Source organism: Meriones unguiculatus, chromosome 2 (assembly GCF_030254825.1).
Source record: "Meriones unguiculatus strain TT.TT164.6M chromosome 2, Bangor_MerUng_6.1, whole genome shotgun sequence".
Lineage (NCBI taxonomy): Eukaryota > Metazoa > Chordata > Mammalia > Rodentia > Muridae > Meriones > Meriones unguiculatus.
Genome location: NC_083350.1, coordinates 183,274,487 through 183,290,067, shown reverse-complemented (window position 1 = coordinate 183,290,067; position 15,581 = coordinate 183,274,487). Strand labels below are relative to the sequence as shown.

The 15,581-nt window shown below is 43.1% G+C and overlaps 1 protein-coding gene across 5 annotated transcripts in view; it reads left to right on the top strand.

Moving 5' to 3' along the window:
• The window catches only part of Rapgef2 (Rap guanine nucleotide exchange factor 2), a 219,403-nt gene that overhangs the window by 57,779 nt on the left and 146,043 nt on the right, over positions 1–15,581 (top strand). For all 5 annotated transcript variants that reach the window (XM_060378452.1, XM_060378453.1, XM_060378455.1 and 2 more), the window contains exons 2-3: positions 8,321–8,391; positions 12,341–12,397. In XM_060378452.1, the coding sequence (XP_060234435.1) occupies positions 8,321–8,391; positions 12,341–12,397 (128 nt within the window). The remainder of the gene's footprint in view (positions 1–8,320; positions 8,392–12,340; positions 12,398–15,581) is intronic.

Sequence of the window (15,581 nt, the reverse complement as noted above, 5' to 3'; positions counted from 1 at the left end):
TGATGAAGTCTCTGGACTTAGGTGAATATTGGAAACCTCAGGCACCCTAGGGATGTGTGGACACAGTTCTTTTAAGAGAGTTGGAAGTTCAGTGGCAGAATGTGTGACCCCCTTTAGCACACTTGAAACCCATGAGGTCTGCAGGTGTAACCAGAGCAGACTGTGAGTGGAGCCAGCTGAGTTTTTTAAGTGTTAAGGGTAGTTGGTGTTTAGTTGATTGTTAAAAATTAAAGATTGACCAGAATTCAGTGGGGAGTGTGTGTGTGTGTGTGTGTGTGTGTGTGTGTGCACGCGCGCGCGCGCATAGCTGGTTGACCTTTTTGGAGGCTGTACTTATTCAGCTGTTTAAATGTTAACTGAAAATATTGTTGATCAACCAATGGTAACTCAGTGATGGAGAGCACAGTTGAATACAGATAGATTTTCTATTGTGTTAATTTATTCTCATGACATTAAAATTTGGATTCACATGCTGAGACATTAAAATGCTTTAAAATGAAGGTATCTTATGCAGAGCTTATTTTCTCCCTTAAGAGGAGGCTGGGACTTTTGGGAAGCTATAGGCTTGTGATGGTGAAGGTACTGTCTGAAGGGAAACACAAGATCTTCACGAGCAGGAACTGATTTGGACACTTACTTTTTGTCCACAGGATGAAGTTGTTACATGTAAATTGTTGATTTTTATTTTGCTGAAGAGAAACTTTAATCTTCAGAAGTGAAAACAGCTTGCTTACATAATTTCCCTACATGCACAACGATGCACATTTTGTAAACAAAACTGCCCATGGCTTCTGTTGTGGCCGCATCACTTGGCCCTTGCATCTTCTTCAGCACGTGGTGAGCCTGGGAGAGTGTCGCCTCCCTATCTCTGCCCCCTCTTGCTCGAGACATGATGCACCAACTTTCAGTAGAATGGGACAGGGTGAATTTTGTTGTAATTCTGAGGTCCAGTTTGCATTCTCCATGTTAAGGAGGTAATCAGTATTTAAAACACTTTATTATCGTTTGAGTGGGTGCGTGCACATGCAGAGAATTGGATGACTTTGTTGAGTTTGTTCTCCTTCCGCCTCTATGGGGGCCTTGGCAATTGAACTCAGGAAGTCAGGCTTGCAACTGAGCTATCTCCATAGTCCAGTATCCTTCTGTCTTCTTTCAAAGTCCCTACTTAAAAAAAAAAGTAAAGGTTGATTTTCCCCTCCCCTATGGAAAATATTCAAGGACATTTTAACATTGCTCTTCACCCACGTGTCTCATAAAAATCCAAAGTTTGAGTTAAGCCCCAGGTTGAGGAGATACATCAGGTCCTCGGGGTTGATGACCTCAGGTAGGTGACACAGCTACCAGGCTTCCCTGGGCTTCCGATGAAATCACAGCCCTGGAGGATTGCTTTTCTTTTGGGTGTTAATTAGTAACCTTGGAAACACAGTGTTTTGCTTTCACATGATGTAGGGTTAGAATAGATATTTAAGAATTTTATTGACGATCAAACATATATCCCACGCTCTGGATTTCTTTCCTTTTTTTAAAAAATATTTAAGTATGCTGTCATTAGAGTGTGAGTGACGGGGTGGCATGAAACCCCTCAGTAGTCTAGTGACCCAAGCTTTGGATCTAATTGCTCAGCCTGTATCAGCCCCTGTGGGTGGAGAGGCTGTTTAAAATACTTCATCCTTCTTATCACCCAGCAGGGGTGCTGGGAATTAGACGCAGGGGGCCCGTGGAAGTGTTCCCCCGTTAGAGGCATGACAAAGGAGCCATTATTCTCTCATTCGTCCTGGGAGACCTGAATTTGTGATCCTTTTTTTTTTTTCCTTGAGTCCCAAGAAAGGGCTGTTGGTCCATTCTGCCACCATGTGGCCGTTTCGAGGATTGTCTCAGCCCTTTAGGAGGCCTTTCCAGACTATCCCAAAGGCCCATTTCTCCCGTCTTCTCCCCACCCTTCTCAGAGTCTAGAGGGAACATATGGCACCCTGGCGGAGAAGACACCCTCTTCTTTCCTTGCATCTCCCCTTGCTCAGTGGTCAGCTGGCAGTCGCAGAGACTAGATGGAAGTGGAAGAAGGAACAGTGGCATCTTTGTCCAAGGTGCCTGTTCCCTGATGGAGATGAAATACAGCCTCCTGCAAGTGACTGGATAGAGCTCTCCTGTAGGGACACAGGTAGGGTAGCCATGTGGTAAGGTGCAGCTCAGGAGGAGGCTGTTGTCTGTGTGTAAGCGGTGACCTCACTGGGGAGCAGGCTGGCAGGTTCCTCCCAAAGCTCCCTGGTCATGTCATGGGTGGAGAGATTGTTGGCGTTTTAGCTGGGTGGAGAATCCAGTGTGGGCTGGCTTGAATGTGAGAGTCTCCACTGATGCACCAAGACAGTGCAAGGAGGCACTGCCAGGGGTAGGGACCCTCACCCTGATCAGACAGCAGGGTTGTTCCCAGCTATGGCAACGTCCCTGGGCTCTTCCTGTCTGGCTTCAGTGTCCTCTGTGGACCTTGTGGGCACCACGTGTGCAGTACTGAACTACCTTCCGTGGGACACGCTTCGATACTGCTAGCAAGGGTGTTGAAGGAATGCTTGTCTGTGTAGCTGCTGCTGCTCTGTGGACTGAACTATCTCTCACAATACCCCAGTGGTGCCCTAAAACTGTTACTCAGAGAGAAGAGAGTCCTGGAAGAAACCGTATACCACCCTGAATTTCTAATATCCTCGGGTGAAAAACTATCCAAGAAGGGTAGCAAAGTGGACTGGGTCTTCAGAGATAGCTCCAGTGTCTGCAGCATGGAGGCTTAAATTTAAAAGATTAAAATGTAAATATTTTAAGTGTGTGCATGTATAAAAGTCTGTGGGTTCAAGTATAAGTTAATGGCATTCGTTCAGGGTTTTAAGAAGGATTTGTGAGACTTGCATTTTGATGCCAGGGACCCAGGGTCCCTGAATGCCAGCGGCAGAAGCAAATTTCACTTTTAATGTTATACAGCACGTGGGAGCCTCCAGAGAGGAGATATTGCAGTGTGTGCTGTTTAGCTTTTGCCAGCCTTAAATATGTTCCTAGCTGGTCTACATTGGAGGAAAAATTAGGAATTATTTCCCCTCTTTCAAACCAAGTCATTTGGAACTGTAGTGATTACAGATGAGAAACTGTACATTGGTCACATTTCACTTTAAACCTGATAATAAAAGTCTGGATTTAGCTCCCTGGAGGAGTACATGCTCATGTATGGGGCCCTTATTAGTCCTAAACAACAAAATTATGTAACGACAGTGACAGCAGCAGTTAAAAGCCTGAATTTAAAAAGCAGAGAACTCTAAGCCTGGCACAGTGCTGCACACCTCAATCCCAGCACATCTGGAGGCAGAGGCAGGCAGACTTCAAGGCCAGCTCTACAGAGTATGAGTTCCAGGACAGCCAGGGTTACGCAAAAGCAGAAAGCTCTAGGGGCCCTTTGTAAGTTTTATGTTCATTAGACTTTTTTTTTTGGGGGGGGCAGTATAGAGACTATCCTTGCAGACTAAAAGAATATATTGTGAAAATTCTGATGCATGTAAATGTTTCAGAAAGACTTTAAATTTTATATCAGGAGTGTAGCCATCCTGATCTCCTAGATAAATTCAGTTATCTTGTTCTTTTTTTTTTTTTTTTTTTTTGTTTTTGAGGCATGGTGTGTGTGCTGTACTGCTACAGAATTCCATGTAATTGAGCCTCACAGCCTACCCTGTGCATTCCTTACTTTGCTTCACAAATACGATCTCAGTCACATTCCAGGGCCACATAAATCTGGGGAAGGAAAAGTAAGACTTGATTCTGCTCCAAAGACTCTATTCTCTGTATTTCTTCAGTCTTGGAATAGCTTTTGCATACGTTTTAGTGCAGAAATACTGAACACGTAGCTTTTACCCTCTTCATGAATAATGTTGGAGACACAGATCTCTGGATCATTGCTCTTGAGCATTTGCTCAGAAGGATAAATTACATTTCTGTCTGCAGGACCCCCAAGGGAGACTCTCTTGGCATCAGTACAATGCCTGGCCTGTGACCACAGCTCAGCAAGTGGATGCCCCTCTCTCTCCTCTGTGTGCCCACGCCCATAGACGTTTATCTTCTAGCTCTAGACAGTCACAGGCTTGCTCATTGTCACACCATTCTCGCCTTCATTCCCTTGAGTTAGTCCTGAGAGGAGCCAGCTTATTTCTAAATATATTAAGACATACCAAGTATACTGTGCGATGTGTTTGCATGCACACACACACATATATATATATACCCCTTTTTTAAAGGAAAAGCATTTTACTAATAATATAGATAAAGTAATTCCTCTCTCCATTTTAATCATCATCATTGTCACATCATTGTGACCCTGGGGATTATGAATGCGCATCTGTCCCTGATGGGGCTGGAGGAGGAGGTGTTTCTCTTCCCTTCACCAAAGGTGGCATTTAAAAGCGCTGTGTGCTGCTGTTGCAGTGTTGATGCTAGCAAACAGAAGATGTCAACAGCTACCTTTAAGTGAACTGTTTGTTTGCTGAGCTGCCCCTTAAGGGTGGTAAGCATGAGTTTCTGGAGACTCTTGCCTTTCTCTTTGTCCCTGTGGGGGTTGCCCCATGCTTGTAGGCCTTGAACCAAAGTGTTTAAGGACGCCTTTGTTTTTAAAAGGGACTTTATTTGTCCAGGGAAAACTTACATTCCAATTGGCCTGTCAATCTCATTGTCTGCTTGGTTGCAATTGATTTTTTAACTTTAATCTCCTTTGAAATGGCGTCTATTTTTGTAAAACGGATATCCTTCATAGGGTAGAAGGAAAAGCTTATTGTTCTAAAAAAATTCGCTTCCTGGTTACAGCAACTTGTTCCTGTTTATGCTCAGTGTCCAGAGAATTTTGGGGAAAATGGCTTGCATTTTTAAAGGGTCTTACGTACATAGTAAAGGCCCTGTGGATTTTGATTTAGGAAGTACAGTTGGGGAGGCTGTCTCAGCTGGCACTTCACTTTCCCGGGAAAGTGGAAACTGGAGTGCTTTGGGTGATTTAGTGCCTCTGCTTTTTGTTTTCTTCAAGTTTGTTGAAGTAAAACCTTGTTTTCTGAGTCCATGCAGGAAAAAAATGAACATTATAATCCAAGAATATACGTTCCAGAAGTCCATGTATTCTCTTGTGTACCTTGGACAAAGTCTTACTGTGGTACTCTGCAGACACGCTCCTGTGCTGGCTGCAGTCTTCTGTTGCTGGCTGGCTGCAGGCTCCCACTTCTGGCTGCAGGCTCCCACAGCTGGCTGCAGGCTCCTGCTGCTGTGAGGAGTTGGGCTGCTCCTTACCTCCTCTACACTACTTACTCCTTCCTTTCATCTTGGAGAGGTCTGGAGAGGCAGCCTTAGCTAAGGGCAAGCAGGCGGCCAGAATTCAGTGTGAGGAGCTTGTTGTCTGCTGCAGCTTGAGTTTTCTGCTTATTCTGCTGGAAGCCTCCTAGCGTTCAGGGGTTGGCTTGCACAGTGGACATGCAGGGGCAACAGATAGTTCTTGCCCCTTGGGAAAAGGTGTCCACCCCACACTTGCCTGTTAGTTACCTCAACTGCAGTCCTCAGTCACTGGTAAAAGCATTTGAGAAAAGCTTAATCTCTGATTGCTCCTTCCGTTCTGTGATTTGTATTCTATAGCTCACCTGCAGCCATGATTTGTTTGTTTTGTTTTTTAGTCTTTCTTTGGGTCAAAGAGCAGAGGTTTGCTGTGGTGGTGGTGGTGGAGGTAGTAGTATATGCCTTTAATCCCATCACTTAGGAGGCAGAGGCAGGCAGCCTGACCTACAGAGCTAGTGCCAGGACAGCCTTGTCTCTGAAAAACAAAAACAAAAACAAAAACAAAAAAACAAAAACAGGAGAGTTGAATTCATTAAAAAGTTTGTGGTGTGTTTAGATCTATAAAATCCAAGACACAGCTGGTGAGATGGTTCAGCAATTAAGAGCACTTGTGGCTAACTCTCCCTTCTTTCATATGGTTCCCTGCACTCTGCCCAAGGTTTGGTTATGAGTCTCAGCATCTGCTTTTATACACTGCTAGGTAGAGTCTTTCAGAGGCCCTCTGTGGTAGGCTCCTGTCCTGTTTCTTTTTTTGCCTACTTGCAATGTCCAGCAGCTCAGTATCAAAGTGGGTTCCCTAGTAAGGGGAACAGGGACTGTCTCTAACATGAACTCAGTGGCTGGCTCTTTGACCTCCCCCAGCCCCCCACCCTTCCTGGGAGGAGCAGCCTAGTTAGGCCACAGAGGGGGACATTGCAGCCAGTCCTGATGAGACCTGATAAGCTAGGGTCAGATGGAAGGGGAGGAGGACCTCCCCCATCAGTGGACTTAGAGAGGGGCAGGGAGAGGGAGGCAGGGTGGGATTGGGAAGGAATTTGGGAGGGGCCTACAGCTGGAATACAAAGTAAATAAACTGTAATTACTATAAAGAAATAAAAAATTTAATAAAAAAAAACACTTGTTGCTCTTTCAGAGAACCCAAGTTCAATTCCCAACACCCATCCTGGCTCACAACCATTCATAATTCAAGTTCCAGGGTATTCAGCGCCCCCTTCTGTCCTATGTGGACACTGTGTGATTGTGTTATACATAAATACACACAGGCAAAACACCCATATACATAAAACACAACAATTACATTAAAAAAAACCCAAAATACCTCTCAAACAAACAACCCCCCCTCCAGCCCCAAAAGTACATGAAACAGACAGGACTTTATGGCTATGTGATGCTTGAGTGTTGTTCATTTTAAAAGTTCCCCTCCCCCCACAGAAACTTCGAGCTTAGGTGTGGTGTTTAATTTTTACAGTTCTGTAGGTTCAGAAGGAAATTCTGCTTTAGAAAAATGCCAGGCGTTATTCAGTAGTGTGAAACAATCAGCGTGTCACTCCCTTCCTGTAGTCTTTGTGTTGTGTGTGGCAGAATCGGGAACAGCTGCCAACACATTCTCTTATGTCAGGGGCTATAGCTCATTGTTCTCTGCTTACAAGTTATGGATATTGCCTTAATATAAAGAAATACTGGTGTTAATTGTTCATAGGTTATGTGTGATCTCTATATAGCATTGCACACTGACAAACTTCTTAAGTCCACATATGTCATGCCAACATACAAGGTAACTGATTCAGGAATACAACAAGTGTAGTGTTAATGAAACTGGCAGATTTTTAAAGTGCCAGTTGGTCAGTGAACTGCCCCTTTTATGCTGGTTTGACAGTATATGTGAAGGGAAGCTTTTGCAACCATAGACCCGAGCTCTGCTGAGGCCCTACAGCTGCCTTCTCTCTTGTCTTTGAGATCCAGGTTCTTGCCTCTATTCAGTGTCTTTCAGACTTCCCTTTTCTAGGTGTAAAAGTCTTCTTTCTTTCTAAAATTATTTTGGTCGCTCAGTGTGAACTTCCCACTGAACAATGCATGTGGGGAGTTTTGTGTATTTTCCTTGACAAAAGCAGTATAGGTATGGGGCAAATTGTAAGTTTCATAGGCAGCTCAGTGAAAAACAAGTGATGGTGGTCGTGCTACATACCCGTGCCTTTCTGGCCTGAAAAGGGTAAACAGTGTGACTTGTGGGTTGTCACTTTCCATAGCCATTGCTTAAAAGGAGGCAGTTTAATCTTCAAACACCTTACAATATCCTTATCTTAGATTTTGATGGATTTAGAGGAGAATATTCCTACTCATGTTCTTGGTATCCTCAACTGTATAACCTCAGGTATTCACTGCAATCCTGTAATACCAGTGCCTTTCTGGCCTTCATATGTGGTTATAAATAGGATTTCACACCTTCACCTATTCTGAACTTTTATGAATGACTTTGACTCTTTTTTCTTTTATCATGAGCTAGAGAAAAACTTTTTCCTTTCTTTTTTAAAATCTAAATATAAGACATTTTCTTTAAATTCATGCTTGATGATTAAGTGATTATAAAATATCATACATTAATATTGAGAAGGTAATTTGAATAATCATCATATTGGCAAATATGTGTCCATATTTTGAAATGAAAGTCCCGTATTTGCTATTTTGATGTAAGCAGCAGAAAGTATGTAACAAAGATCAGCTGGTCAAGAATTTGCTTTGATAAGTTTTAGTGAGTTTATTTTATAATATAATTATTATTTTATAATTTTTTTTAATTAAAAAAATAGTTTTTTGTGTATGTTCTGGTAGCACTTGTAATGGATAGCATTTGGACAGGCTAACTTTTTTTGAAAATGTTTATTTAATGTCTATAAAAGAACGTACACTTTAATTTGTAACATGCTATTTAAAAAAATTCTCTTCCTTGATAAGCCTAATAATCCTATTCTTTTCTTTGGAACAGGACCTGGAAATAGTGTACTCCTATTTACACGGCATGGAAGCCTTATCAAACCTGCGGGAGCACCAACTAAGGTCTGTGTGTAGTTTCACTAACGTAACAGTGATAGAATGCTGCCGGTCTCTGTTCACTTGTTAGTAAGACTTGAGCTTAAAGAAGATTTAGTATGTGAATACTTGGCTTGATGTAACCCCTGCGCTTGCTTTGATGCACTTTGCAAGGTTGAATTCAGCTGTAGTCACGCATATTTTAGCATTTCTGTATGGTTAGATTCTTGCACTTCTAACTCAGTGTCTGCCTCCCCTTCCTGATAGTAATAAGCTTCAGTTGGTACAAACACCAAAAGGGGGCATTGTTTGCCATTCCTGGGCTTTTTTTTTTTTTTTTCCTGATACAAGGAGGTTTATTTGAGGGAAGTGGGGGAGGAGAGGAGGAGGACACCCATGACAGAGAGAAACAGAGACAGACAGAGAAGGAGAGAAAAACCAAGGAAGGTGGAGTGAGAGGTCCTTGTCTTTTATATGTATGCCGATGTCTGTCTACAGCTCAGCACTCATACATGTTTTAAAATATTCAGCAAGTGATTAGGCTCATTGCTTTAGCACGGTCTAGATCTCTGAAGGACTGTACTAAGTGCCTTAGGTGTGTGGCTGGCCCCTTGAGGCCATCCCAGTTTCTATCACACTGGTTCCAATGTGGCATGCTCATGTAAATGTCCCCAACTTCTGTTGTACAGTAAGACACTGGCTTCATTTATACTTACCCAGATTTCATGGTAAAGAAGCGACTTGGCCTAAGTACAATAGGAACTAAATGACCCTGGGAAGGTAGCTGCCAACTAAGATATAATGAGGTCTTATTTCTTTTGTTCTGTCTAGTTGTGATGCCAGCCATTCTTAATTATGAAAGGAATACCCTTTAAACACTAATTAATTTGTGAGCATGTCAGTTTCATATTTGTCGGTTAATTGAAAAAAGTATCAAGAGGATTGAATGTTTCTGAAATTAATTTTTAAATGAAAATCATTTAAATTAAACTCAATTATAGATTAAGCGTTTAAAAATCCAGACAGGTTTTATTAGAAAGGGCAAAACTGGGATTTTTGAAGATGACTCAAAAATTGTAGCGACAGCAGTTTTTAAAGTGTCTAACTTTCATTTAATTTTTCCTTGTTTTTGTTTTTTCAAACAGGGTATATCTATGTTAGCTCAGGCTGTCCTCAAACTCATTAGACCAGGATGGTCTCCAACTCATGCGGCTCCCTCCTGCCACACCTTCCCAAGTGTTAGGATTAAAGGCACACACTACCCCCCCCCCCATTGGTAATCCTGGATCCTTGCTGTAGTATCTCAGCATACTTCAAGTATTTTGTGATGACAGTTTTTCTAAGGAAAAAATTGAAACATACAAGTAATACAAAGATACTGGATACCCAGTATCCAGCTTCAGAATTATGCACTCTCTGCTGTTTCTGAGGTGATTCTTTGGCAGAAGTTACTGATTAACTCAAGAATATAGCTTAGTCTAGCCTTAAAAAGTGACTCATTATAAGGGTGAGCCCTTCACATATCCGGCTTCTCATTTATAGCAGACAGACTAGATGGAATATATCTTTAGAACGAGGTCATGGCTGAGTTATAAAGGAGAAAAGCCTCATGACTCCAGTAAACACGAGCACTACTTCCATTTCTGGGAAAACACATATTGTTTCCCCTAGGTAAGTTATTTTCTTTGCATTTTGTCAAGTAAGCTTAACCTGAGATGGACAGGGATGAGCCAGCTGCTACTTGAATTTAATACAGCTTTGCAAGTGTAGAAGAGTAAAGGTTCCCAGTGGGGTTTTATTTTATTTATGTAGCCTACCTTGGGCTGACACGTGAACAGGAAAGCAGGCATGACAGACAGCCAGTGCCCCTGTGTTGCGGTCAGAGCCCATACTGTGCACTTTGACCCTTCGAATCTTCAGATGCATTGTTCCAGTACGATTTTAGTTTTTGTTTTTATTTGTGGATGTATAATCCATGTGGGTTAGGGGTAGCATATTTGCCTAGAGGAGAAGTGTGGCAGTTAGGAGCAGAGCTCAGAAAGCTCTTAAGAACAGAACCATCGCGTGAGCGACTGAGAGATCCTCCCTGTTTCTGCTCTGATGGGAGAGCAGAAATGCTCTGGGCCTTGTGTTTAATAGGCACATACTACCACTGAGACATGGCCCAGCCATAGTTAGTGTTGGAAACAAAAATCCTATTGAAATACAGTATGTTCCTCAGCATGAACTATTACTTTACAGACACATCAGGATCATTAAGAAAGAAACAAATCATAGTTGTTACACTGTTCGGTTCTCAGGGAGATAGATCACTCTACTTTTGCTCACGCACACCTCTTGAGCCTCTGCCTCCGAAAATGTAAAATGTAGTCATGTGATTACTAAGTTGTTTTCTTCTTCTTGCCCATTTGGTATTTGTTAAGCACTTTAAACTTTGCAAGTGAAATTTGGTAAAGTTGTATCCTATTACATAAAATAGCCCTGTTTACTGCAATGTTGTAAACATTAATTTCTTTCCTATATTTCGGGAGAAATCCAGTCACATTCTGAGAACAATGTAAAAGACTGATTTCAAGGAAACCTGTGATAGTTCTTTGGTGAAGCAAATAAATCTATATAGTACAAATGTTAACAAAAGTAACTATACAGAGAAGACTAAAAAACTATAATCCATTTTCTTAGAAGAGTTTGATTCTGCCTTCTGAATTAAGTGACATCAGGAGGTCTAGTTTGGAGGAAGAATTAAGGATGTTCTGCTCCCAGTGTGTGAGGACCAGCCCCAAGGTGCAGTGAGGGCAGGTAGGTGGGCCCAGGACTGAACACTGTACGCTTCCGTGGTACAACTGCAGTCCCAGCCAGGGCAAGCGTAGTAGGCCCGAGTGAATCAGGTCAGGAGTAGGGGGCTTACCAAGCATTCAGCACAAAATTTACTTCCTTCCAGTTGAACCTTATTTTTCTTAAGCTAACACCCAGGTTATCAGGTACTTAGCTGACTCTAATGGCATCTGAGTCAGTGTTGTAAAATTTCATATTCCATCTACATGATTTTGAAGAGATACTACAGCGAGGGTCCAGGGTTACCAATGGGCAGTCATGGCCATTTTGATTCGAGATGGCTGTGATTATATCAAGCTGAATCCCTGCCTGGAGGCATAGCAGGAGGAGTAAGCACCTGAGATTGTGTTGAGGTCAAGCAGGAGAAATGGACCCCCAGTGCTCCCTGAGTCACAGCTATCTAAGGTTGCTGGAATGTTGTGTCACGGTGGCAGCGTTTTCATGAGAAGAAACAGTTACGCATATATATATGATACTTTTTGATGATGTTCTTGAGAAAATTTTGAATATTTAAACATTCACATTTTCACAGGTTTTTTAAATCATGGTAGTATCAGCTGAAATGACAAACCCTTCAGTTCTGAAGTCTCCATTTGCTCATTCATCATAAAATAATGAGTCAAAGGGAGGGAGGGTGTGATTAGGAGGGAGCGACAGGTGGGATTCAAAGTGAATAAACTGTAAATAATAAAAATGAGTCAATAAAAGCCTGCATTGGCTGGAATTTCTGTATTGTTCAGTAACATTAGTGCTGAGTTGTGTATGGTGTTACCACTTTTTAAATTAATAGGGTTTCCTTTCTGACTTGGGTTCCTACTCCTTCTCTAATGCATTTATCTTGGGGAGCATACTTTGTCTGCGTGCCATTTACAAAGTATGAAATACCCTGTAAAGTACACGTGAGGCCTGGCTCCTGTTAGATGCTTCATTTTCTAGCCTACAGGTGGAATTGTGTGTTTGGGACATAGGTGGGACAGATTTTAATTTGTTTTATTGAATTCCAATTCTAGTACCATCAATACTCATTTTAAAGGTAAATAATTTAAATGAGCATATGAAAGTCATAAACTTGAAATTTCACTGCATGGCTTATTTGAGTTTCTTGGCTGTTTCTAATGGCTACTGTCCTTCTCTCTTACAGGTTAATGTGTGAAACCGTGAGATATGAAAGACATGAAGCGAATGAAGTTCTATACTAGTAGGTATTCCTTTCTGTTATACATCGTATGACGCAATGGCCAGCTCCTTCAGTGTCACGGAGGGTTAGCAGCGCCTGGCTCAGTTAACCTAGCCTTCGGGAGGATGGGGCTTGGAGAAGTTAATTGACTTCCCATAGTTGAGAAATCTGAGACATTCAACTAATTGCAGGACTAAGACGGCCAGTTCCCGTGTATATTTACGCCTCATGTGAGGTAGAGATAGGATTTCGTGTTGTCAGGAATTCTCCATTCTTGTTGTGGAATATCAAGTAGCGCTCGGTCTTCAAGCGTAAGAAACAACTCTTCCCCCAGCCACAGCAGGCGGCTCAGTCAAGGAACAGGGGATGAGCTTCTACATATTTTATTTCTAAAAACTGAACTAATATTTCTTTAAAGTTGTGGAGCATATTTCTTAAAAGCTAGTAGCTGGCTGTTAAGGAAGGTGGTCAATCCAGAGGAACAGATACTGGTTCTGAGCATAAAGCTGCCCAGCTGTACTCACTGGTCGGTAATATCTACCTTGATGGCTGCCGTGCTGACCCCAGCCTGCTTCTTACTAAAATAGTTACACCTTTCCAGGCCCATTATGGGGAATACGTGCTGAAAGAGAAAAAACAAACAAACAAACAAAAACACCTACTCCCCAAAGGAGTTTCTAATCTATAGAGCAAGGTAGAAATGGAATGACAGGAAAAGTGACAAAATTGGGATACTTGGGAGCATAGAGATGGGTGAGGAGGAGAGAGGGAGCCTCAGGAGACGCTGGGGCCCTTTGCGCCAGGTCTCAGAATGTGTTCCATAGTTTGCAGAGGCCTTGAGCTGTCTCCATTGACGGTGTCAGAGGTGCAGGTGGAGCAGACGGAGATGCAGGCGGAAGGCTTCACTCAGTGCTCTGAAGTGGTGGCAGCTGCCAACCGCCCTGGAAAGAGCAGCGATGTACTTCACATTTGTGTGAGTCTCTCACTGCAAAGCCAATCCTCAGGGCTCTGCATGAAGCAGGAGCCCCTAGATGCAGAGCCATCTCTCCAGGTCTCATTTAATATGGAGCTTGGTGTCTGGTTTCAAGCAACAAAGCCCTATGAACAAGTGCCCCCAACCCTTCATGTACCCTCCAAGGCAACATTCAACAATGCACGGGAGCCAGAGGGGTGTGTCAGGGTGAGTGGATGTGAAAGGCAGTAGCTGAGGAGCTAGCTGCAGGAGGAGGGGCCTAGACACGCAGGGTTAGTGCTTGGAGGGGTTGGCATCATTCTTAGGCTTCGGCATCTGAGAGTGATTGCTGTTCATGCAGCTGTTGTGTTTCAATGGCAGAGCATGTGTAGTAGTTAACCAAGGAATAATTGGTAACAAGAACTGACCACCGAAAGGAAAACGCTTTTAATGTAGTTGTAAAGAAACGGAGGTGTGAGGAGCCGCAGTGCTTGCCTGCTTTCGGAGCCTGTGGAGTAGGTGCGCAGATGCCCAGGTGGAAGCCTCCAGGGAATGTTATTGTACATGCCTCGGCAGTTCTGTACGGGAGACACTGTCGTCTTGTCCTTCCCCTCTGAGGTGTGACTTGACGGTGAGCTGGGGGAGACCTGTGACGGTACCTCCTGCAGGCTCTGGTAAGTGCACGCCGTGCACTGGCTTACTTAATCTCTGTAGACGGCTCTTGAGGCAGCAGTTCTCATCACCCCGCATGCAGGAAACGGAGCTCTGAGAAGGTCAGACATTACCCTAGCTCCCATGACCTGAGGTGGCATCTGGACTTGAAGCCGGATCTTAGATCTTTGCAGCTTCTCTTCCTGCCTGAGCCACCAACATTTTCCAGCCCCTTTTAAACCATGGTGCCCTAGAAATGATAGTGTTCTTGATTTGACAGTGAACACTCAGTTACCCCCTGCCACCGTGCTCCCAAAGGGCTTATGGTAGCAACCAGAGCCCCCCAGCACTCCTGTCTACACAACCATAATTCTCCTTTTTATTAGGGGCGTGCCAGTGTTTTTAAACATCCTGGGTGCTTGTTACACCTGCTGGCAATGCACACTCATATCCCAGTAGTCTCAGATGAAGTGCGTTTGACATGGTTCTCCCAGTTGCTCACATTTGTCTCTTCGGATTAATTTCCAGTGGTAGTGAGCAATGGGAAGTCTGGATACACAGTACATCTTGGATTCGTGATAATAAAAACTCAGAGTCTGACTGCAGATTCGTGTAGTTGGGTTCTTGGTATTTTGCTGATGTACTTAGAGTGTAAACGAGGCATTTTCTTTTGTGGTCCTGTAACTGGCATGCTTCTGCTCTTGCTAGTCTGTGTAAGTGTAGATTGAAGAACAGCTGTGTTTGTTGTGTATGTAAAGCCACAATATCCTAATAATACCTTCTTCCGGAGATCTGCTTTGAGGTCCTTGGAGAGAAGTGATGGATCTCATTTTCCCTGGAGCTCTGTGTGAAGAAAAGTACAGTCAGAATATCAAAGACTTTCAGACTTTGCATTTATGAGCAAGAGATGATGAGCCATATTCCTTACTGTTTGTGTGCTATGGCTTTAATAATTCATGAGATAAATATGGTATTCTTTTTATGTAAATGAGTGCTCTATCTACATGTACACCTGCACACCAGAACTGGGCATCATATCACATTATAGATGGTTGTGAGCCACCATGTGGTTGCTGGGAATTGAATTCAGGATGTCTGGAAGAGCGGATAGTCCTCTTAACCACTGAGCCATCTCTCCAGCCCAAATATGGTGTTCTTTTGATCCAGCACTATACTACATTTTCCTCATTGATAGAACAAAACAATAATGTAATTTCTCTAGAATAAGATGTACATAGTCCTTCAACCAGCATCTTTTCTCAGGTTGTATGTGTGTCTGCTGAGGGCGCGGGCACACCTTCTCAGGACTTTTGCATCCCTCCTGAGAGAGTGCACCCCTCCCACGGACATGTGCCCTTCTGAGATCTCTTGATTTCCTCCTGAGGGTGTGTTCAGCTCTGGAGAAGGCACAGGAGTGTTAGCTGATGGTATCAGGGTTATTATCAGCATTGCTGGGATGATTTATGTTTTGTTTTTTGGTCCTCCAAAGTTTTAGCTGCTTTAAGGCTTTGTTTACCTTATGACAGTGATGCCCTAACTCTCTTGGTGTCTTAGTTTACCATAAGTCAACAATATGCCACTGGTCACCATTTGCATTGTGTT